The 23040-nt window shown below is 42.7% G+C and overlaps 1 protein-coding gene across 1 annotated transcript in view; it reads right to left on the bottom strand.

Annotated features, from left to right (window-relative positions):
* The window catches only part of ST3GAL4 (ST3 beta-galactoside alpha-2,3-sialyltransferase 4), a 428798-nt gene that overhangs the window by 63080 nt on the left and 342678 nt on the right, over positions 1-23040 (bottom strand). The window contains exons 8-10 of the mRNA XM_069210383.1: positions 7508-7603; positions 3401-3590; positions 3043-3189 (exon numbers count right to left, since the gene is read on the bottom strand). Of these exons, the coding sequence (XP_069066484.1) occupies positions 3043-3189; positions 3401-3590; positions 7508-7603 (433 nt within the window). The remainder of the gene's footprint in view (positions 1-3042; positions 3190-3400; positions 3591-7507; positions 7604-23040) is intronic.

Here is a 23040-nt window from a genome sequence, read left to right as displayed (position 1 = left end):
ACACCTTCATCAACCAAATTAAAAAAACTAACAATACCGGACGATTCTGCCCCCCCCCCCCCCCCCCTTGGACGAAGTATCAATACTTTTGCTTGAATAATAATGTATTAGTTAAGAAAAAAAAATACTAGATTTGATTTAGTGTATTCTTTTCTGTTCACTTTATTGCTTCGTAGCTGTTATTGTAAAGATCTTTTATGAATAAACCTGAACATTTTGATGCCTTTTTCTCCACAGTCCCTCTTTATTTTCTTTCTTATAATAAAATGCATGATTTTAATTATATATTGAATGTTGCATTCTTTAAAACCGCTCCTTGAGAGCTTACAATAATATGAAATGTTGTATCGTGTGAATTTAATTATTCTTTAAGCTGTGAGGAGAATTCATGTATTTGGGTCCTTACAAATACTTTAGAAAACGTCTAAACTGGCCACACTGCTTCCACAAATACATGCACCTTCTAGAAAGCAAACTGTGCAGAGTGTGTGAAATCCATGGTTCGCTTCATATTCAATGTAAGAAATCAGGTACCAGATATTACCCTTTGACAATGGGGAAGACGGATCCTTCTCTGGGCTAAGGCAACCATAGACTATCTCCCGGTTCATATTCTCCAGAACGAGGACTACCAATGTTTCAGAAAGAAAATTAAATACAAGTGTTTCCTATTGTATATTTTAGTCTGTTCTTGTGTGCGTCAGGATTTTGAGTCATGCAATACAATAATAATGCACGTTATATGTACTCTTCCTTTTAGACAACAAAATCTATTTCACGTGATCTGGATGTTGGATAATTTTTAAGATGCTGAAACAGAACTACCAAGGTATTAAGTATACAAGTACAAAAAATAAATGAAGGGTGACATAATACTAAGGGGATAAGATAAATGGATTACATGGCTTGCCGCAAAACTAATATCCTACAAAGCTTGAAGGAAAAAGTAAACTTCTGCCTGTTTGGTGCTCAGTTTTATGCATATCCTGCTTTGAGACCTTTAGTGGTCTGAGATTCTGGGGAATATTGTTAACATGACAACAGGAGAACAACACTCCTGGGTAAATGTGCTGCAGGTGTTTAATGAAGATGGAGCTCATTTAGAAACTACAATAATCCCTATTGTAGTGTAATTAGTGAAATTCTAGTTTTTCAAGTGCCTGCTGGAGGTCTGCATTTTATTCCTGACGGAAGTAAGGGTGGGCAGCTGAAAGACTGGGCAAAACAGAGAGGGTAGCAGGCGAAATAAATGAATCAGTCATTTTGACCTGGATTCTCTCTAGGTGCAGTGAGATGCCTACTGACTGTGGCTCATTGGAACAGATGGATTCCTGTCCAAGCATCAGCTATGCTGCGTGGTCTGTTGCTTTTTGCAAAGGATTCCTAGACGATGGGGAACAAGATATTCATACAAGTGATGGATCTGTAAGTGAGTGATGCTGGCCTGACCCATGGCCATGTATGCTAGAGGGTTTAACTATAGATGTGCGCCCAGACATGCGACTTCCTGACTATTTTCACACATTAATTCATGGCTAGCAACCGACACCAAAAAATTTTAAATTCATATTATAGCCCGCTGCAGTGGGGTATATTAGCCATTAAAGGCCCGCGCTGAAAGGCTATTAGAACATTCCACCACTAGAAGCCCGAATGTCTGACAAAAATACTTCATGGAGCCCGAGGGAATTGAAATCTCCTCTGGCTCTGTGATGCCCTTGTTCAAAGCAACAGCTGTGAACAAAAACACTGGAATGTTGGCACTCCGGGCTTGTATCAGCCATTAGAAGCCCGGACTCCACTCAGTGCTTAATTTGTAAATAAAAAGGTGCCGGTGCTCAAAGCCCTTCTCTTAAACACACGGCTGCTGCAATTAAATGTGCGAACACTGAATACTGAGACAGCTTAATCCCGAAGCCATCTCGGGCCTCTTTAAACCATTTGAAACTACTCCCTGCCCCTTCAGCTCACACTTGCAGCTTTCTGCTTTCTCTCATTGTGACGCTTTTTCGATGTTCTCTTCCTCCGTCTATCCCAAACGTGTCTTTTGCTTGCTGCAAATGCTTGAGGCAGAAGACTAAGCACCGCCCCTCAAAAATAAGTGCCGGTGCTCAGCACCGAAAACAACAAGCACAAATTAAGCACTGAATCCACTGCTTTCAATGGAGCTCCCAACATTTCAATGTTCTAATGCACATTAGACCACTGGAATGTTGAGCTCCCCATCGAAGACAATGGAGTTGCTTGGGGTTTGTAATGGCAGGTTTAATCCTTCTGTTCCAACATTCAAATGTTCGTCTTTCTTTTGCTCACTTTTCAATTTAGAACATTCTACCCTTAGAGGATGGAATGTTCTAATAGCCCTACAGTCCTTGTGTCTCAAGCTATACCCATTGTTAATGGCCCTCAACTTAGTTTCAGGCCTTCACCTGTGGTTCTAGCCTATAAAACTAGTTCAGGATCTTTAACAACCAGTATAGCCATCAGCAGTGGGCTCGAACTTTAAAGTAAGGATCGCATTTTGACACAAAGCAGTTAAAAACGGATTCTTACTTTAGGGGTAAATTTTCCCAGTGGGTATATTTAAGAGTCACAGGATGCTACTTACCATAAGAAAAGAGACACTTGCTATTCCAGTCATAATGCACTCTTTGATTCGGGGGCATTTACAAGAGTCTGGAATTGCTATAATGAAACAGTTTGACAGCTAGTAATGGATATATGAAATGAGTGGTTTCACACTCGGGCTGATTATTAGTTAGATCAGATATGAACGGTTCCTTAAATTATGGAGGGTTACAGAGAATCAATTGCATCTAATTTCTTTGTATGTCCGTTTCTTTGCATTTTTAAAACACCCTCAGTACGATTCCCATATTACCGTACAAAAGATGGTAACCAAGTAGGAACTGGGAGTGTGTGGCCCAGATATCTCAGTGCAGTGCTAGCTTGTTGTCACTTTACCACGTGGGCCTTGCATGAGGTGCTAGGGGACAGGATTGGACAGACCACCACCCAAGTGAGACAGCCCGTAATGCTTACCTGTGCTGATACTTTTTTGGACTGGAACATGGAAGCATTCAAAAGTTTACCAGTTGCCACCTCCATAAAATAAGGGTTCAAGATCCGGATGTTATCGACTTTCACATCCAACATGATTGGAGGCTTTTTCCAAAATCCCTTGGTGGGCTGCCAAAAAAATTAACACAACAGGAGTTAATTTGTGTGGCAGGAACTTCTATTATACCTGAAATAGTTTTTGAAAGGTCAACCCCGCTAAATTAACAATAAAAAAATCAGATCATTTTAGTTGGTAGGTTATGTCTTATGAAAACTGAAGAAGTAACTTTTAAATGAGTATTGCAGCATTGTCATGGTACCCAATATTCTTAATACTTACACGCTTTTCATTATTTAGGACAGATTTTAACCACAGTAAGTCGAGGTGTTTGAATGGAACCAACACCATTAAAGTCTCAGGATTATTCTCTACTGAGGGATCGAAGTCGGCAGACTCAGGGTAGAAGAACCGCATTGTTGTCTTGTTCCCCACATCCTTCTGGAACCGACTAACTGGGGCATTGTTCAGTCTATGGGATGAACAAGGAAAGTTTAAATACTAGCACCTCTGTGACCAGACCCTAGACTTTTGCTTTTTGAACAGGACATTGATCATGGCAGTTAACAATTTTTACAAGCATCTCCCACTGTCCCAACATTTAGCAGAGACTAAAAAACTAAATATACCACTGGCAGTGTGCCTGCTTCAAGGCCATTTTCATTATTTAATTAAAAGTACCTGGCGGAGATGACGGAGTTCTGCCCACTCCGCGTGCCGCTTAGAGCGTGGAGTTCCAGCAAAACTCTGCCAACCACTGCATGGTGGAGGTTTTTTTTGCATGCGGCTTGTCAATGTTAAGTTGGTGAGCCTGAATCAGAATACGCATCCCCTAGTGTTATTTATGGGCGGTAGAACACCTCCCGGCATAATGTGTCAATGGGGGCGGTTGCTGCATGTTGCAACTGTTCGCTATAAGAAAGCTCCCGCTCAAGTAGAAAATCTACTCTAGCGACAGAAAGAAACAGCACCTTCTGGCATGCTGCATGGTGCGGTTTGCACAAAACAAACTCTCAGTGCTAAGAATCAGTGAGAGCAGTGCGATATACCCAGATTCGGCCTACTTGCGGAACTCTGTGGAATCGCGCAGTTTTTATGAAACTCCACGGAATTCTTTGGAGTGAAACTCCATGAGTTCTGCCCAGGCCTAATCACAAGTTACATACTTATAATACTTATGTAGAGAAAGCGATCACCTGTGTGTTAATTGGTTACTACTAAGAACAAAGCTCCTAACTGCTTTCTCTGTTCCAGAGATCCTGTTTCCTGCAGATAAAGGCAGATATTGCTTTTGAACTTTAAGGCACCTTCTTGGTGTCTTAACATTGTACCTGGAGTGTGAGGAGGCGTGAAGGAAGGCAGACTCAGACCCAGGAGTCCTGAGGTCACGCCTCGTAGAGCATTATCAGGCTCTGAGGTCTGCTGGAGATCTAATTTTGACAGCATCAGACATGCCCACCTGGCTGCTGAGGGCATGTAAGATTGCAACACCTGCTGAGTGTGATATGGGTCTGCGCGCTTGTAGTTGGACAGACTGATGAACATCAGAGAACCGCTCAAGGACCTGCATGACAAAGAGCAGGAAGGAGAACCAACGATTCTGAGCAATGCAAGATTGGCCAACAGGAAGCACCTTTGGCAGGACCTGTGCCAGAGACTGCAGGGAGCAAGGGGCTGCATAAAAGGCCTATTGCTTCCTTGTTTAAAAGGAACCGAAGGAAAATAGTCAATGGGTAGTTAAGGAAAAAGATTTGTTCGAGGTAAGACCTCTTACCCCCGAGAAGCTCTCATGCCTCAGACTTAGCGCCACCTGTGGCTTCACGTTTTACATTGTTGGTAGGTCAACCAGTGATAATGGCAACGTTGGCTATGGTACCAGGAAAGACACTCACGTGGTTCTGTTAGGAGTAGAGGATACTCGAGCGAGTCTGGGGAATGTCATACTCCTGCCTACAAAGAGCCCTTGGGTACAGATGCAGGAGTTGGCACAGTGAAATCTGAACGGATGGCCCATTATAGGAGATGGTGACGAAGAAAACAGAGAGAAATAGTATAATATAACAACTAACGGATAAAAGGCTCATATTTACCCCAACCTAAACCGTTACCTCCAGTGAGGAGGCAAGACCTGCCAGCCATCAAGAAACAAGTTATTTCCGAGGGGCTCTAAAGTCTCTGTGGCTCCCTGCTGAGTGATGGTTCATAGCAGGTGTAAGACATTTATACTTTTGAACTGAGAGGTTTCCCAAGACTTTCTGCACTCAAGAAGCGGGAGCTGTGAGGATGTTGGAAAATGGGGTAGTGGTTGGGCCCACCTTCTTGTCTCGAGGGTACTTGAGAATAAGCAAGTGACCTATATGAATGGATGCTGCATACACAACATGAGGGAGGCCTTGTTAGAAGTCTGGTGATTGGACTACTACAGTTCATTCCAGGTACTGAAATGTTTAGGAGGCTATGTTACCGCCCCATCCCCCAAAAAACCCCGCTCCTCCTTTTTCTCCTTCCACCCCTTTTCTCTATCTGGAGAAACAAGACAAGAACGGCTTCTATGTAGAGCAGTGGTTCCCAACCTTTTGACTTCTGTGGACCCCCATTTTATCATTACTGGAACCCGGGGACCCCCCAATGAGTCATTGGGGACCTAAACTGTTAATATTGTTTAATATTCTGAGCAGTAGCGGACCCCCTGAGAAGGCTTCGTGGACCCCCAGGGGTCCGTGGACCACAGGTTGGGAACCACTGATGTAGAGGGTTACAATTATGCTGAGATGTTACCCACTTGTGCTTCAATCTGAGGTTTAGAAAGCCGATTTTGTTTGCTGCTTTTGTATTTGCTATTACTAAGCCTTCTGATTTTTTACTTGTTGAAATGCTTAGTTAAAATGATCCATCCTATAATAGCTCATCTCCTAGGAAAGGAGGTAGAAAAACTAGGGATATTACAAAACAAGAGGAGACATTATACAGCGACTGGCCTGTGAGATCCGGAATCCTGCCAGATTTCCATGATACCAAACACACAGGGAAACAAATCCCATATTGGGTATGAATTTACCTCCCGGATATTTGCAAATTCTGTTTCTGGCCATCATGAACCAATTAAGTCAAAGTCAGGTTGATGGTGCCAAGCAAGGTATGGACCCACCTCGGTTGCTGTTCTATATTATCTTCAAGTAATACAGGGGGTTACAAAGTTTACAGTCCTTGAGACAGATCTTCTAATACAGGGCCCACATAATATTTTGTGGGGGCAGTTTAAGTTCTTCTCATGTGCATTTGTTAGCGCAGCAGATCAGTACTTTAAGGCGAGGCCGGACAGGCAGTTGTGCCTCTCTGGCATATCCCCGCTGCCATAGCTGCTTTTGGTTTCCAGTCCGCCCTGCTTTAAGAGGAGGCAAGAGGATCCGAAATAGTAAAAAGAGATGAATGAAAAAAACCAGCGGACACCATGTAACTTAAACAGCTCGTTGAACAGAGAGAATCTGAGCTGACTTTTGAGGGGCTGGAGGAGAACACAGGAGAATATTGAAGAAGTGGGTTCAATCCAGCCAGACTTACAGCACAACTGAAAGTAAAAAGAAGCAGGTTGAGGCTGCACTACAGTATCCTGCTATTTAGGGAGTGTGCCAGAGCAATTAATGGGCTTGTGTATGTGTGTGTCCGAATTCTAACTATTTATCTGAAACATTTCGAGGGGAACCATTAAGGACCCACTTGAAAGACCTGTATTTCTTTCAGAAGATCCTTAATTTTCTATTTAGCTTCCTCTGAGATGAGGCATATTTGCTGGTATATTGTTTTAGAATGCTTTAGCACAGTGGTTCCCAACCTGTGGTCCGGGGGCCCTGGGGGTCCGCGAAGCTTCCCCAGGGGGTCTGCGACTGCTTAGAAAAATAAATAATATTAAAAGATTAGGTCCCCAGCTTTCAGTAATGACTCATTAGGGGGTCCCCAGATTCCAATAATGATTCAGTGGGGGTCCCCGGGTTCCATTAATGATAAAGTGGGGGTCCACAGATGTCAAAAGGTTGGGAACCACTGCTTTAGCAGAACTCAAGCCCCAAAGATAATTGGCATATTTATACTACTGGTCTAATGTTAAGAATGAACAACAGTATCTTAATTAGCCATTAAAATCAACCATGTTTTGACCAATGTGCAGAGGATGCATATATGCTGCATGTTGCGACACATGACCCAACTGCTCCGTCCAACACCACTGCGATAAAAAGGAAACTATTGCTACCTAGTGCGGGTGAAGCAGCAGTTTTGGAGTAAGCTAGAGGTGCAGAGAGAGAACAAACTGCAGAGTGGAGGAGAGAACATACAGCAGAGTGGAGGAGAGAGAAAGAAAGCCAACCTATTCTTGTATAAGTGACAACTTGCCTGATGACAATGTCATATTTGTTGATGTGATGCCCAAGACAGCTGTTTTGCAGTCGGTTTCCATTTCCCACCACCACACAAGTCTTGCACTGTTGGCTGCCAAGTAAACAAAAAACATGGTCAGTATGTGGCACAAAAATATGAAACGTGTCAATCATTCCTGAGGCCTCACAACACCGTTTGAAGGCTCCGCTTCTGTACACCAGACTCTCACAAGACCCCACACTAAAACAGATGCAGAGGTATAAAACACTGGAGAAACACTGCACATCTGCAGGACCAGAAGAAAAGTTAATTTGTAGGCTTGGAAAGGACCTAGTTGCTTTTTATCGGTCGATAATATATCTATGGACATGTACTACAACGAATGTGTTTTGGGAGTGGGGGGCTGGAGGGACAAACATGTTATATTAATTTATTATATCTCTCTTTCACGTGTCCTGTTTATTTTCTACTTATTCATTTTTCTTTCTGCTGTTCTTTCAATAAATGTTTTATTAAAATGTTTAATTGTCACCTAGAGACCGTTTTTACAGTGTGACGCAGGCTCATGTCATAATACACAAACATACAGATATGCAAAGCGGTTTTGGTCAGCTCCTTTCAGGCATTGGCAAATGTAGTCTGGTTGGCCTTAAGGGTTGTCCATCAGTGGTGGTACCAGCCAACATCAATTCGAGGATGCAAACTACTTCAAAAAGTAAACCAAACACAGGTATTAATTACTTTTTTATTTATTTAAGGCGGCACTGCACACACACTACGTGCTTAACTCACTTACATCCAGCATGCTCGTCTACTACTTCCTGGGGTTCCTCCGCCGAATTGTAGATGGTAAGTGCTACAGGACTACTCACTTTCTTTCTCCCGCTCATTTTAGTATTTTTATTTTACTGTTCTAAAATGGCTGTCGGCCAAGTTAAAATGGTAAAGTAAATAGAACAAGCATTTGCAATGCAATGGGTCTCGCAATTGCTTGAATTTAGAGCTACTGGCATTGTAAATTCATAACTGGGCTTTTCTTGCCACATAAATTGGTAAACCCTGCCTCATAATTTGGTCTTTTTCTGCCACACAATTCCAGTGACTCTGCATATAATTGAAGCACTTCCATTTACCTTCTTCCTCTATCTACTGCAAAAAAAATCAAAATGTTGCCATTTAGCATCCTAATTTAAATCTGCCATGTTAATTCAAATAGAATATCACTTTCACCTCCCCAACATCAGAGTCACTGGTTGGCTAACATAATTCCCAAAACAAGACTTTCACAGAGGAGTAACTAGAGAAATAAACTAGAAGGCTCATCCAAACATATCAAGAGTGTTCAAGCAGTCATAGTGTAATAAGGATGCTAAATTGGCCTGAATCATGGTCATAATTGGAATAAGGATGGATTAATAAAATCTATACAATTGTCATATAAACCCAATAAAAACCTTTATCAGAAATAAATGTCTGGTGCTATACTGTAATTCTCAGAACAGCCCCTAAAAGACACCACAATGACAATAGCATTTGTGAGAAACATGATCATGTTACTATATAGTTAGCCCCTAGAGGGCATAACCACATGAAAAGAAAATGACTGAAATTATTGCAGTGTAACCATATATTTAGCCCCTAGAGGGCATAGTGCATTACACATTTTCAGGGTTAGCAGGCCTACTGCAATGATATTACAAACAAGACCCTTAAAACACAAACTCCTCTTAGCTGTAAAACAAATGTTCCAGCCTGAGAGAGGTTAAAAAGGCACTGAATGGAGGGAGGAGTTATTATTTTGAGGGCCCCCACTAACCTAGCTTGGGGACCCAGAGATTAACTAGACCAGTCCCAACCTGTGGTCCGGGGACCCGCTGGGGTCCACGAAGCCTCCTCAGGGGGTCCGCGACTGGTTAGAAAATTAAATGATATTAACAGATTAAGTCCCCAACTTTCAGTAATGACTCATCATTGAGGGGTACCCGGATTCCAATAATGGTTCAGTGGAGGTCCCTGGGTTCCAGCAATGATAAAGTGGGGGGTCCACAGTAGTAAAAAGGTTGGGAACCACTGATCTAGACAGAACAATCGGGTTGTGGTGAATGTTTTGAAGGTGGCCCCATTGTCCTAAGACAACCACATGCTGAGTTATGAGCAAAAATGTTTTTTAAAAGAAAGCCTTGCAAAGCATTATGGGACAACGGAATGCAGCAAACATTGTAGTATGTTGACTGTAATGCTTAAAACAGCCCATACACCACAATAAAAATATAACTTGTAAGAAACATGGTCATGTAACCATATAATCATCCCCTACTTGGCATAACCACATGAAAACAGAATGGGACAAAATAATATAGTGCAACCATATATTTAGCGGGTAGAGGGCATAGTGCCTTACACATTTTCATGCTTACTTCAATACTAAAACCCTTTAGAAGACAAACTACCCCAAGGTGTAAAACAGAAGTTCCAGCCATAAGAAAGCCTAAAAAGGGACTGAATGGTGGGAGAGATTATTTTTTGGGTCCCCACTAACCTATTGTGGGGACCCATTAGTGGTGGTCCCATTGTCCTAGCACCAACACAGGCTCAGTTATGGGAAAAAATGTTTTTAAAAAAGATTGCCTGCAAAACATTATGGGGCAACTTTCCCAGAGAGCAGCGAATACTGTAGAATCGCCTTTCCTGCTGTGCCGGGTGAGCCCCGTTGCAGATTTCAGTTTTTTTGAGTAAAGTATTTATTAATTATAAGTGTTTTTGGGAATGCTATGGATCGTGAAGGAAAGAGCCAAAAGAAACGACTGATAGTTAACAGTGTGAACAATGTGACCAGCACTCCAATACAGCCTATGGAGTTTGGCAGTTGGCGCTGTGAGCGCCATGGAGCATGAAGAGGAGGGACAAAAGAAAAAATAGTTCACCCACGATGAAGTATATTGACAATCTTGAATTATCCATGTAACAGGGTCAGTCTGCAAGGCGATAAAACCACCCCAAAGCAGGACAAATGTAAAGCAATTAGCAATGACATCAAGGGATTTTTGAAAGGCAGTCCCACAAACGAGTGAAAGTGATGGGAGAGAGGTGGGTGTGGTTAAAAGCCCACAATACTTACAACAGGTCAAAGCGCTTGTGCGCTTGACCTAAAAATACATCAAATGCAAACACACAGCAGCTAGCTTGGAACTAAATTATTCCAAATTGAGAGCTGTGTGCAGGAAGGAGTGCACAAGCATCCTGTGCATGTTGGCACATGCATAACTGTTGTCCCGGTGTTATTTAAAAATGTACCATTCCAATTTAATTTCCATTGCTTTTGACAGTACAGATTCAAAGTGTCTGTTTGGCGGAACAGACTTCTGCTCAGTACCAGAATCTGATGAGTGGCTATCGGCTCCCACAGAAATGAGAGGCATCTCCCTCCCCACAAAGCAAGGTGATGGGAAGCAGTAATGACTGTGCTCTTGGAGGAAGAATACTGGACTCTGGCACAGGCTGAGGAATTGTCCTCGACACAATGTCCCTGGTCAACGACAAACTTGCCAGATAACACCAAAGCCTTTTCCATCTACTGTAATTCGAATGTGCTACTTCCACTTAAGAGGTTCAGGAGACGTAGTAGCCGCACTGGTAACAGAAAGAGGCACTGCTAGCAACATAGGAAAAAGGGGAGTATAGATGGTTTTATACATACGTTTTCCCCTTAAGGCTTGCTCCTTGAACTAGTAGCCCCTGATTAAATTAGAAGATAGGAGAACAAGGAGTTTGGTAAAAGAATGATGCACTCAATGCTGTGAGGAGGACTGCAGTGGAAGAGACAACTTTCCAAACTGAGGTCATTCTTGGTTTTCTGGTGGCATCAAAAGCAAGAGAGATTCAATAAAATCTTATTCAGAACCTGTTGTTGACTCGGAGGCACGATGTACAGAAAGTTAGGCAACAACTATCAGCAGCAGCAGAATAACATGGTAGGAATATGGTACAACAGCTAGCATCGCTGGTACCGAAACGTAAAGTGATTTCTTAACTTGCTTTATTTTATATCACTCCTGTCCTCATTCTTATACTTGAATGTTTAAGAGACACAGAAAATGAATCATCCATAGCAGGTCCTAAAATTAGAGCTATTAGGTAACTAGATTTTAGCTAATAGGTAGAGCTATTGCTTCAGAAACCCATACCTCCGCTTCCATAGGGTGTACTGGGGTTACTATGGAGTGTTTTCAGGGGTACCAGTGTCAAAGGAAAATGCTACTTACCTGTAACAATAATTCTGCAGCTATTCCAGGGCCACATGGTGGTGTTATCCCACTGGCTAGCAGCTGGGTTCAGAATACTAAGTTTCTGCGGTGCAAATGCAAAGTTCTGGGCACCGATTCTCTCATGTTGACATTGGTTCAATACCCACAATGATGCCACAATGAGACCACTATTTTCAACTTTGTTTCTTTTTACAGCGTGAACTTAGTGACATAAATTTAAATATATAAAACCAATATACCAACCCCTCTTCCAAAGGAGGGGGAGATTCACATGGAACTATAAGGACATTCAGTCTACAAAACTATTGTGACTTACATAACCTTATCTTTTTTTCAGCGTTTAACTATTCTAGAATTAAATTACGTGTATCGATTTCAAAGCCGCACTGTATCTTAAAGGCGGTTGTGATGAAGCGCGAGTGGTATCAAACAGGTCCCTAGGAAAGCCTATCCTCTTGACCAGAAAATGCTCTGCATACGTCACGTAAGGAAATATGAACAAAAGCTGCCAGTGAATCCACCTTCTTTCGTGCGGTCTGTGGCGGAGTCCTTTCTGAGACAATCAAATGCAATGCACATTCCCGTTTTTCAATATTGTCTTTAATTTTAAGATTCTGTTGAGATGCAAATGATACAAATCGTTGCTGTTTCTTTGTAAAGTTTTTGGACCTATTAATGTCATATATGAGAGCCCATCTTGCTTCTATGTGTGATCTCTCATTAAAAGGAACCCTAAGTAAGACTTGTTGCCAAACAGGAGTTGGATCAAGTTTGCTGCTTACCACAATGTATGGGTCATATTATTTGTCTTCTGGATCAAGATCATAAGCCTCTAATTGTTTCTTGGCACAGGAAATAACTGGGAGCATTAAGCCGATACGACATACACCAGACACCATTAGTGTTTGGGAACAGCAACGTTTTAAGATTGTTTCTAAAGGTGAGGCGAAGAGGAATTTTCTAATCTCTAAAGAGAGTGATCTACAATGTAGGTGCAAGGAAAGAAAATAATCTGTCTCCAAATGCATGTTGTATGAAACGTAGAAGACAAAACTGTTGCATGAGCACAACAATCAGATAGGCACATACCAGGTTAAGATCTTATGCTAAAATCCAGGAGAAGTCCCAAACAAAGTTCTCTGAACTATGCAGAGCCTTAAAAGAGAATCTTACCTGAACAGGATGCCAATGAGCTGCTCAAAAAGTTAGGAGGCATGCTGAGCGCTTAACAGTCAGCCAGAAACAGTAGTTCAGAATGACTCAATTTGCTGCACAACAGATTTTGCCTTTCCCAAGTAGCAAACATTGGCTGGATCAATCCTTGACCCAGCAGAGGCTGCCATGCCGTATCAGCTAGATGTGGGAGTAAGGCATGATCTTCTACAGCTTCCTGAGCTTGTAGTGGGAAGAGATTACCATTGCTGCAACCTATTCCTTAAGTACATCAGAGTTGACTTTGAACTTTTTGCTGCTTGGGAGAAATAGCACAATCTCCTGGAGCTGTTGGCAATAGGTAGGAATTCCATAAATCTAGACTCCCCTCTCCTATCACAGTTTATTCATGGACCAGTTTAAGATAGTGTTTTTTTCATCTAATCCCTAATCCTCACCAGTAACTGTTGGAAAATTGAATCAGATCCCTTTTCTAGATGGAGGAGGCATTTGGGATCATGTGCATACATATAAAAGTGGAATTTGTTGATTGGGTGAATCTAGTGAAAGAAGCGGTATGCACTGAAAAAAATGGGTGATGTTGCAGGGCCATATGGAACCCGACAGAAAAATGGGAGTGGCATCAGAAGGGTGGTGAGGGCAACAATACTGGAAGCATTTGCTCAGGTAAGAGCAAAGGCAGTCAAGGACTGACCCACCCATAACTAGCCTTCTAAAACAATTCTACCAGAAGACAACAGTGCCTTAAAAAATGTAAATAAAATAAAACAGGTCATATACACTATTGTCAATGCCTGCCATAGATCATGTACAGCAGAGGCCAGCATGGTCTCCAAGCTATTACGAGGCTGAAAACCAGCCTTGCCACTATCTGAAATAAGATTGCAATTAACTGGCCACATACCCTTATACAATATTGGGCCCCACTAGAAGCAATCAAATTGACCTATAATTGTGCATCTTTAAGATCAATCAAGAACAGAAAATCTCAAAATACAAAGCAGATCATCTCAGTATTCCACCTTACATTTGCCACCATTGAGGCGTTTTTTTTCCCAACATTTAATTCAGACCCTGGTTGCACCAACTTAAAATCCACAAATGTCCTAATCTCCAATTCCATATTGTTTATTGACAATCCTGGATTGTCTAATAGGCTATTTATTTGTGTTGCATGGGATTACCAATACAATAGGCCACTACAGTAAATAATAATGTATTCAGTGAATAATACAGTCAATTTACCTAGACATACCAAAGCATTTAAACTTTATTTGGCATCCGGCAACTTAACAGAGATGGCAAGAATAAATTAATTGACAATTAGGTTTGGTAAGACTAATGATCAAATTTAGAGGCAACACCCATGGCTTAGAGGAAGCACAGGGAATTGCTGAAGCATCGCTATTGAAAAAAATGTCTTGAGGCACCAACAAACTATGTTAACCCATTTGCTGCTAAGCCTGCCCCCCCCCCCCCCCCACACACCTCTGTGCTAAGCCTTTTTTTTGGGGGGGGGGGGGTAGATCACACTTAGGCCCAATAACTTTGCCCACTTAAGCTATCCACCCCAAATTTGCATCCTTGTTTTCCTAACATCCTTGGGATTCTAAGGGCAAACAGGGGGAGGGGACCGAGAAAGTAGCCAAAATACAGCTAAATTTTTAGGGTTTTGGGGGAAAATGGGAAAAAAGAGTGCTGCGGAAGAAAGCATCTGGTTTTTCCCTGCAAATGGTATCAACAAAGGGTTTGCAGTGCTAAAATCACCATCTTCCCAGCTTTCAGGAACAGGCACACCAGAAGCAAAAAAATCTAATTTTTCAACACAGTTTTGGCATTTTACTGGGTCATACCCCATTTTTCCTATTGTTTGTGCTTTCAACCTCCTTCCAGTTAGTGACAGAAATGGGTATGAAGCCAATCGAGGATCCCCGACATCTATACATTTCCGAAAAGTAGACAAAATTCGGAATTCAGCAAGGGGTAATTTGTGTAGATCCTTCAAGGTTTTCCTATAGAAAGTAACGTTTGAGAAGAAAAAGAAATGAAATTGAGCTATAACAAACCAGTAATTTGTGTCTAAGTTTTCAGCTGCACTTTTTCTGAGTTATGGCATATTTTTGAAAGCAATATACTGTTATATCAGCTGGACCCTTCTGGTTGCAGGGATATATAGGGTTTGTAGGTCCTACAAGAACTCAAGCAACCCAGAGCCAATAGCTGAGCTGCACCTTGCAATGTTTTTTCCATTGTGTCCCAGGTATGGAGCAATTCATTTGGAAAAATATCAAGAGTGGAAAATAGATATCAAGGAAACCTATGTATTTCTGAGACAGGCACAAGATATGGAGTTTAGAAGAAGTGGTTATTTGAACATCTCTGAATTTGGGGGTACCAAACTAGAATGAGAATTAGAGGGTATTTCTCAAAATAACATCATTCTTACAGACCGCCTTACATTTATATGGTGCAAATACACTCAAAGACAATTGATAATAACACTGATCTACTATTTTGAGTTCCCCCAAGCCTCTTGATAAAAATGGCACCTCATTTGTGTGGGTAGGTTAGTGCCCGTGACACGAAATGGCTGAAAACGCAATGTGGACCCATCACATTCTTCCATCCAAAACTGACCCTTTTGTTTGCAATATGCCTTGCTGTGGATTTTGGGCCCTAGCTCAAAGGAGTTTGTTTTCTAAATACAAAAATAAATAGCCCGACTCGCAAGGAGATTTCTCCCTACGGGGCCATTCTACATGTTCCCTTTCCGTGCTCACCTCACATGGTAGACATGTGAAGGAAAAGAGGCTGTTGCCAGGCCCCCCTCCTTCAATAAGGCATGCTGGCTATCTCTGTTACCAGAATGACAGCCCTTTGGCGTAAGGACTGCTGGGTCAGAGAGATTTACAAAGGTAAACCACTCCCCTGCCTCTCAAGAGTGGGAGAACCACAAGCTTGGCGGACGGGGCATCACGAAACAGTAAATCAACCCTAGATTTTCTGAACCAATATATCAAAAACGAAAATCGAAAATCTTATTTACACTTTAAGCAACTGTTAACGTTCACAGCATGATCTGCATACTCCTGCCTTATAGTGTTGGGCTCAAGCCCCCTAGAAGGGTTGTATGTCGGAACCATGCATTCCACTGCAACGCACGTTGTTACCACAAGTGCGTTACAACGAGAATGCCATTACTACGCATATGCCTTACCACACATGCCTTTACAACAAATTATGTTGTAAAAGCATGTGTTTTAAAAGCATATCTGTGTTAAATGGTCCCCCCTGCGGCTCAATACCCCCCAAGCTCAACCCCCCCGCACTTAATCTAAAAACTGCCTCTGCCCTAAAACAGAACCCCCTGCCCCCTCCCTAAAACAGTACTCCCAGGCCCAATACCCCCCAAGCCCAACCTCCCGCACTTAACCTGAAAACCGCCCCCGTCCTAAAACATAACCCCTCCCCCCCACTCTTCTCCCTAAAACAGAGCTCCCTGCCCCCATACCCAATCCTCCTTACCTAACTCGTAAGGCTCATCGTAGCTCGTTCTTAGGAAACCAAATAATTTTTCTGTTTCCTCTAACAACGCTGATAGCCTTCACCATCATTACAGGGCATAGCCCTTACCATGCATACCATTACAATCGTTGTAATGGTATGCGTTTTAAAGGCTATTCGTTGTAATGACGCATTCGTGGTAACGCATGCGTGGTAAAGGCTAGTCGGAGAAACAGCAGTGTAGTAATGGCTGTTGCCCCCTGGAAGAAGCTTTGAGTCAGAGGATGTGCTGTGACTCTTCCCTTGGGCCACAATGCGCATAGGCACAGACTCCACCACAGATTGTTTTCCACTCAGTGGGTGATTTTCCATGTGCATTGTAAGCAGGTAAATAAAGTGAAGGTGAGAAAAATGCCATCATTACCAGTTGTCAGCACAGACTGGTGGGCGTATGTGAAGCCACAGCACCAAACACTACAAACAAATGCTACGAGGGTAATATTTTCTGTTCGGTTTAATTATTGCTTTGTATGCACATGGTCGTCATTATCTGTTGAGCGGTTTCTGGCCCAAGTGTGGATAGTGGGCAGATGGTGCAGATGTCTGGTTGGGATTATGTTCTTAACACAGTCTGGCCTGTAGGTGGGTTAGTATAGCCACACAATTCTTTATAAAATTGTGTGCTGTTGACCAGGTAGCAGCCTTGCACACGTCTGCTAATGGGATGTTACCCAGGAAAGCCAATGCTGGCTCCTTTCTTATGTGTAGTGTTCCTTGGGAGGCTTTGCAAAAGCTACAAAGAGCTTGTTAGTTTTATGGAAGGACTTAGTCCTGTCGATGTAATAGTGCCTGTCCAAAATCTAAGGTGTGTAATGGCCTTTCCACTACTGAATCAGGTTGTGAAAAAACATGGGCAGCTCAGCAGTTTGGTTATTGTGAAAAGATGAAACTACCTTGGGAAGGAGCTTATGATTGGTCTAAGTTGTCCTTTGGTGCCTGAATGAATGGTTCCTGAATGATGAGTGCTTGTAACTAGCTGATGCGCCAGAGTTAGGTTATGGCTATCAGGAAGCCATGTACCATGAGTTAAACTATACTGCTAATGTGGAGCGGTACAAAGACAGGCCCATGAGCCTTGTGAGAATTGTGTTAAGGTTCAACACTGTAGTTGGGAGTATTCTATGGGGTCTTACCCTCTTGAGTCCCTCCACAAATGCCTTAACCATAGGAATCCTGAAAAGGGATGAACGTTCCCTGTTGTGCATGTATGCTGCTATCACAGGGTAAGTGGAGGTATATGTAAGTATATGCAAGACCTGTTTGAAGGTGTAAAAGTTAAGAGGTAATATCTTGAACCTTTACTTTGAAAGATACTATTTGCTTGGAGATGCAGTAGTGGATAAATCTCTGCCACGTGGCTGCATAACATGCATATCTTGTGGGCCTATGTGCCTCACGCAATATATTAATGCACTCCTCAAGAAGGTACAAGTAGCCAAACTCTATGACCTAAGGTACCAGATCGCTAGCTTGAGCTGCTTGGGATCAGGGTGCCTGAATTGGATGCATTGTTGTGAGAGAAAATCTGGTCCTATCAGTAGCTGTTCGTGGGGACTGATTGACATCTCCAGGAATATAGGGTACCAAGGCTATCTGGCCCAAGTTGGGTCCACATTTCAAGCAACTGTTCAATACAAATTAAGTCAAGTCAACAAAAGTTTGCTTTGAATCTTGGAGCATGAACATGTCATCCTAGATATGCCACCTGTGATCAATCCTAACTCGATCGAGTGGCGTGACTAAGTATAACCCGATCACGCCAAATCTGATTTATCATTCCAAGTTTCCTTCATTCGGCTGCTGCAATCCATATTTGATCAGCTCCAGTAGGTCGATATGTCGACCTTAGAGGTGAGGGGTCTACGTGCCTCTGACTGCCATGTTGTGAAGATGTGTGCCCCTGCCAATGAGTGATGTGTTGGTCGTAATGGTCACCTACAGGAGAGATCTACTGAGTAACCAGTGTTGTTGTTTCATTGCAGAAAGCACGGAGTTCAGGCCTTTATCAACACTAGATCTTCCCAGCGACCCTTACCTTGTGACCATTGTCTTGCAAGTGCTCATGTATAATCTGGTGTGGGTCACATTTCTATTCATGATTCCATCATAGCTAAGAACTTCATTACAGTCCTTACAGTTAATGGATGAGTGGGCTGAAAAAGAGGCAACAGCTGATGGAATGCCACCACCCTTTGCCGGTTGGGATCGGTTTCACCTGCAACATGAGGTGGTGCATGATCAGCAAAATGCCCTGACGATTTAGCCAGTTCTATAGGCACAGGTTACATACCCCATTCCACGCTGCTTGTTGCAGTACCATACAACGGTGGTGTTGTGCATGAGGACCTGAACTAGCCTTGCCTTGATTGATGACAGGAAGGCTTTTTTTCAATGCCAAGTGAATGGGTCGCAAATCCATTAGTCTTATACGGAGATAGATCTCCACAGATGAGTCTGCTGTTCTCCAACTTTTCTATATGATCTCCTCAATCCAGCAGTTATGCTTCCGTCACCACTGTCAGCTCTGGGCGGGGTAGGAACAGGGGTCTGCTGCTAGTCCAATTGTGGTCAAGCAGCCACCACTGCAGATCTTTTATAGTCCTTTCATAAACCTGGCTTGTGCCCTTTTTCGGCACTCGGAAATTTCCTTGATTAACATCCAATTCCTACTTCTGTCGCTGGAACTCTCTATTGCTTCTTTCGTCTTAAGAGTCTGTACTTCCTGCAGCAAAATGGACAACTCCTCCAGTGGCAGCAAGGAATAAATGAAGTCTGCCCAGGCTGCAAAACATCAGGGAGGACTCCGCTCCAGAGTTGGAGCTGAATTTGTGAACCAGAAAGTGGATCATAAGCTGTGTACAATGCAGAGCATAGATCCGCCGGCCGTAATCAGACTGGAAGCCTCTGATAAACTGTGGGGCGAGGAGGCATGCCAGAAGGAGCTGGTAGACTGCAGAAGATTCACAACATGGTTTCCTTGAAAGCCTCAATTTGCTGTAACATTAACAACAGCCCCAGAAATTCAGGGTGCATTGGAATCAGTTGCAGAATCGGCTGCTGGGCGGGGGACTGAGTGTGGGCTGATGGGGGGCACCTTGACGTCCTTTGACTTCTCAGAAAGAGTAGCGAGACTTAGATGAGCCTTGCTTGGCTTTCTTGTGCTTCTTCTTGGACTCTGACTTACCTGAACACTTAGACCACGAGTAAGATGTGCTGCTGGAGCAGCCCAAGAGAGGGCGCATGTCTACGCTCTTGACTTCAAGTGGGAGGGGGGGCCTAAGTGGCTTCCTGCAGTGTTCATGACATACCCAGATTGCCTTCGGATCCATAAGGGCACACTCTTCACATGCCTTGGAGTTGAGGTCCAAACCCAAACACCTGAGACCCACCACGTGGCAATCGGTCACAAACATTTGCTTGTAACAAGCCCTACAAAGTTTAAAACCCATAGTTGGGGCAAGAGAGATGTTCAATTGCAGACTGGAAAATAACTTTTGACACACAACTCATCAACTAACAAGACAAAATGTTAGGAGTGTCCCCTGGCTCCACGTACGAAGGCGCGGAAAGAAAGGAACAAAGTCAGCTCGGCCTTGCAGGAGTCGATGAGCAGGAGAACTGATGTAGATATGCTTACAGTGGAAGCGGTTCAGACACAGAGATTAAGGGATCAGACTGGAATACCGAACTCTTAAGTCACTCAAAAGTGTCAGGAGCTTTGTACGAACTCTGCCTTATGGCAGCGAAGACCACTATTTCAATGCAGCATCACCTCCTAGACCAGTCACATTCTCCAAAAGGGGCTCTCTGGTTCATCCCACCTGTTTCCAAAAACATTTTCAGTAAATTGCCTGGGCAGATTTAAGGGCATCATCTGACCACACTCAGTGCTTTAAATGTATGTGTGGGGGGGGCTGCCTGCTTGAGCCTAGTTAGTTAGTTATTCTGTTCTTATTCGCACTGGGCTGCACTTAGAGAACATCTTGAGGCTCAACAGCTCACCAGATTTCCGCCAAGCCGCTGCTGCACTTCATGTTGTCTGGACTTCCCTATTCCCTGCTTCCATCAACTGAAGGTTGTAGCTGGATACAACAGAGGAAATAACTTTACTGGGGTTTGATGGGAGTCATGGAGCAACTCCAAAACCCGAGGTCTGGCTCTCACATAACATGTTGCTCTTGTTTTGCCATACACCAGGTCGGCAGGTGCTGCCATCTATATTTTGTACAGCAACAGACTCTGCTTACGAAAACAAACAAAAGCAGGGAAGGCGAATGGTTGGGGAGAAGAGGAAAAAGTCCTGTTTGTCATCTTCTAGAAAAAGGTGAAAGCAGAGATGAAAAACTTACTAAAGCGCCCATGCTTTTGATGCTGCTATTGTCTTGCAGTTGTTGAAAATCCAGTAACCCCAAAGGCTGATGCTCAGCTCACATTAATACAGGTAAAGCAGAGGCTGGGAGGAGGCTACTGTTGGCTTGGAAGCTACCTTTGAGAAGACCGTCACAGGACCTACTTTTTATATGTTCAGCTTGTCACTGGTAGCAGTAAAAACCATTCAATACAGTTGAAAAGATGTTAGAGAGCCTAATCCCAAACGTTCTCTCGTACATAGGATCACCAAAGCCAAGCCTGTCCATACACTGATGGTCAAGATAGTCTGGCATTTCTTTAACTTGGTATTACTACAAATATTGCCTGCAGCAAGCACAAAGGAAGGCAGTCGCCTATATCTTGCAAAACATATAAACAGCTTGTCTTAAATCCAAAACTGCCCTTACTTGCAAATGTGTGCCACGTTTTTAGCTATCTGATTCACTGATGGGAGCCATTTTTATTTTGGTGACCAGGCCTATTTTATGTCTCAGTCCAAACTGATAGTTCACATGCCCTTCCCTTGTCATCAGTATGAATATACCGTATTTATCGGCGTATAACACGCACCGGCGTATAACACGCACCTCTTTTTAAGAGGAAATTTCAGAGAAAAAAAAACCATTAAATTTTATCGGCGTATAACACGCACACATCATTTGCCCCCTATTTTCAGGGAGAAAAAGTGCGTGTTATACGCCGATAAATACGGTAGCTAACAGCCACACTCAACTGCAACTGGCTAGTTTCACATTAGGCCTTTCATTAGTGAAAAACAGAACACAAATGAGTTATGGACATTTCTTTAGGCGCATGAGAAATGGCCCTGGCCAGAACAGTGGCCCTCATGGCTACAAGATGGTCTGATTTAACTGTAGGGTAAGAAGACTGTGCGACAAGCAGTTGTATAGCTGAAGCATGGCCTCGAAGCAATAAAGCACGGAGGGCGTACTCAACTTTCTGAAACTCAAAGATAAAATAATTCAAGACCAGTTAATTACGAAAATTAACCAGTGGATTCAAGAAAGATTATTGAGAGAAGACCCATATTTGAAGACTGCATCAGCATTGAACATTCTGATTTGTGCACGAGAGAAATTAGAATTAATGCTGAAATGAGAGAAATCAAACAAAGTAGATAAATGTGTTTTGAAATCAGATAACGAGAAAATACAAGAATAAGTGGACAACTCTACAACGTTGTGCTTTCGTTGTGGCAGTAAGTTGCATGAAGGAAATGCCACAACATGCTCAGCCTTGAAGCAATCTTGTTTCAAATGAAGATAATGTGGCCAGTGGCACAGTACAGGTGGCCAGGAATGGTGCTAAGTTGGAATGAACAAAGTGGTCTCAATATTGTTCTGGATCCCAATCGCCCTGACCAGGTCTTATCTAGATAAACCTCCTTGGGATTAAGTGCATGAGTGTGTGCGAAATGGATGGGGAGAAATGGGTGAGCACCCAGTGAGGTAAACTAGAGGCATATCAACACCACATTTTCTTAAAAGAAAATGATACACCTTTAGTGCATAAAGTGCGCAAAATACCAATAAACATGAAACAAAGGTTGAAGTTCAAACTTGAACGATTGTGCAAACCAATAGAGTGTTCAGAGTGGTTGTCTCCAGTGTGAAAGTGATAAATCAATAATGTGTGTGGATCTATGCGATTTAAATTCCAACAGTGTAGATCGTTACTCTTGCCCAACATCAATGAGATGTTGGCCCCACTCATAAAAGTAGTGTTATCTATGCCCCTCAACATGTCCCTTGCCAATCATCAGACTGAGCTGTTTAAAAGACTTTAAAAACTTAAAGCCATTTCTAACATCAGAAGGAGAAATAGATGTATCTCAATGGTGTTCATGTTCCCATTAGTTTCCACTATCTTCCAAACATTGATGAATAACTTGTTCAAAGTGGTGGGGAGTGTAACCTACTACCAGGACGATATTTTGATATCTAAAAGAGATGAATGTGAGGATGACACGAGAATAAGGAAAGTGTTAGACATTATTAAAAAAAAGAGGGTTAACATTGTGAAAAGCTAAGTACAGATTTCTTTAGTACAGTGTAGACATAATGTATCTAGCAAGGAAGTGGATCCCACGGTTAAGATCTTACATGCAAATGAAAAAGTATCTGAACTCACAGATAAACAACTCAGGTGCTTCTT

Source organism: Pleurodeles waltl, chromosome 2_1, assembly GCF_031143425.1.
Source record: "Pleurodeles waltl isolate 20211129_DDA chromosome 2_1, aPleWal1.hap1.20221129, whole genome shotgun sequence".
NCBI classification, from domain to species: domain Eukaryota; kingdom Metazoa; phylum Chordata; class Amphibia; order Caudata; family Salamandridae; genus Pleurodeles; species Pleurodeles waltl.
This window is presented reverse-complemented; position numbering and strand designations above follow the sequence as displayed.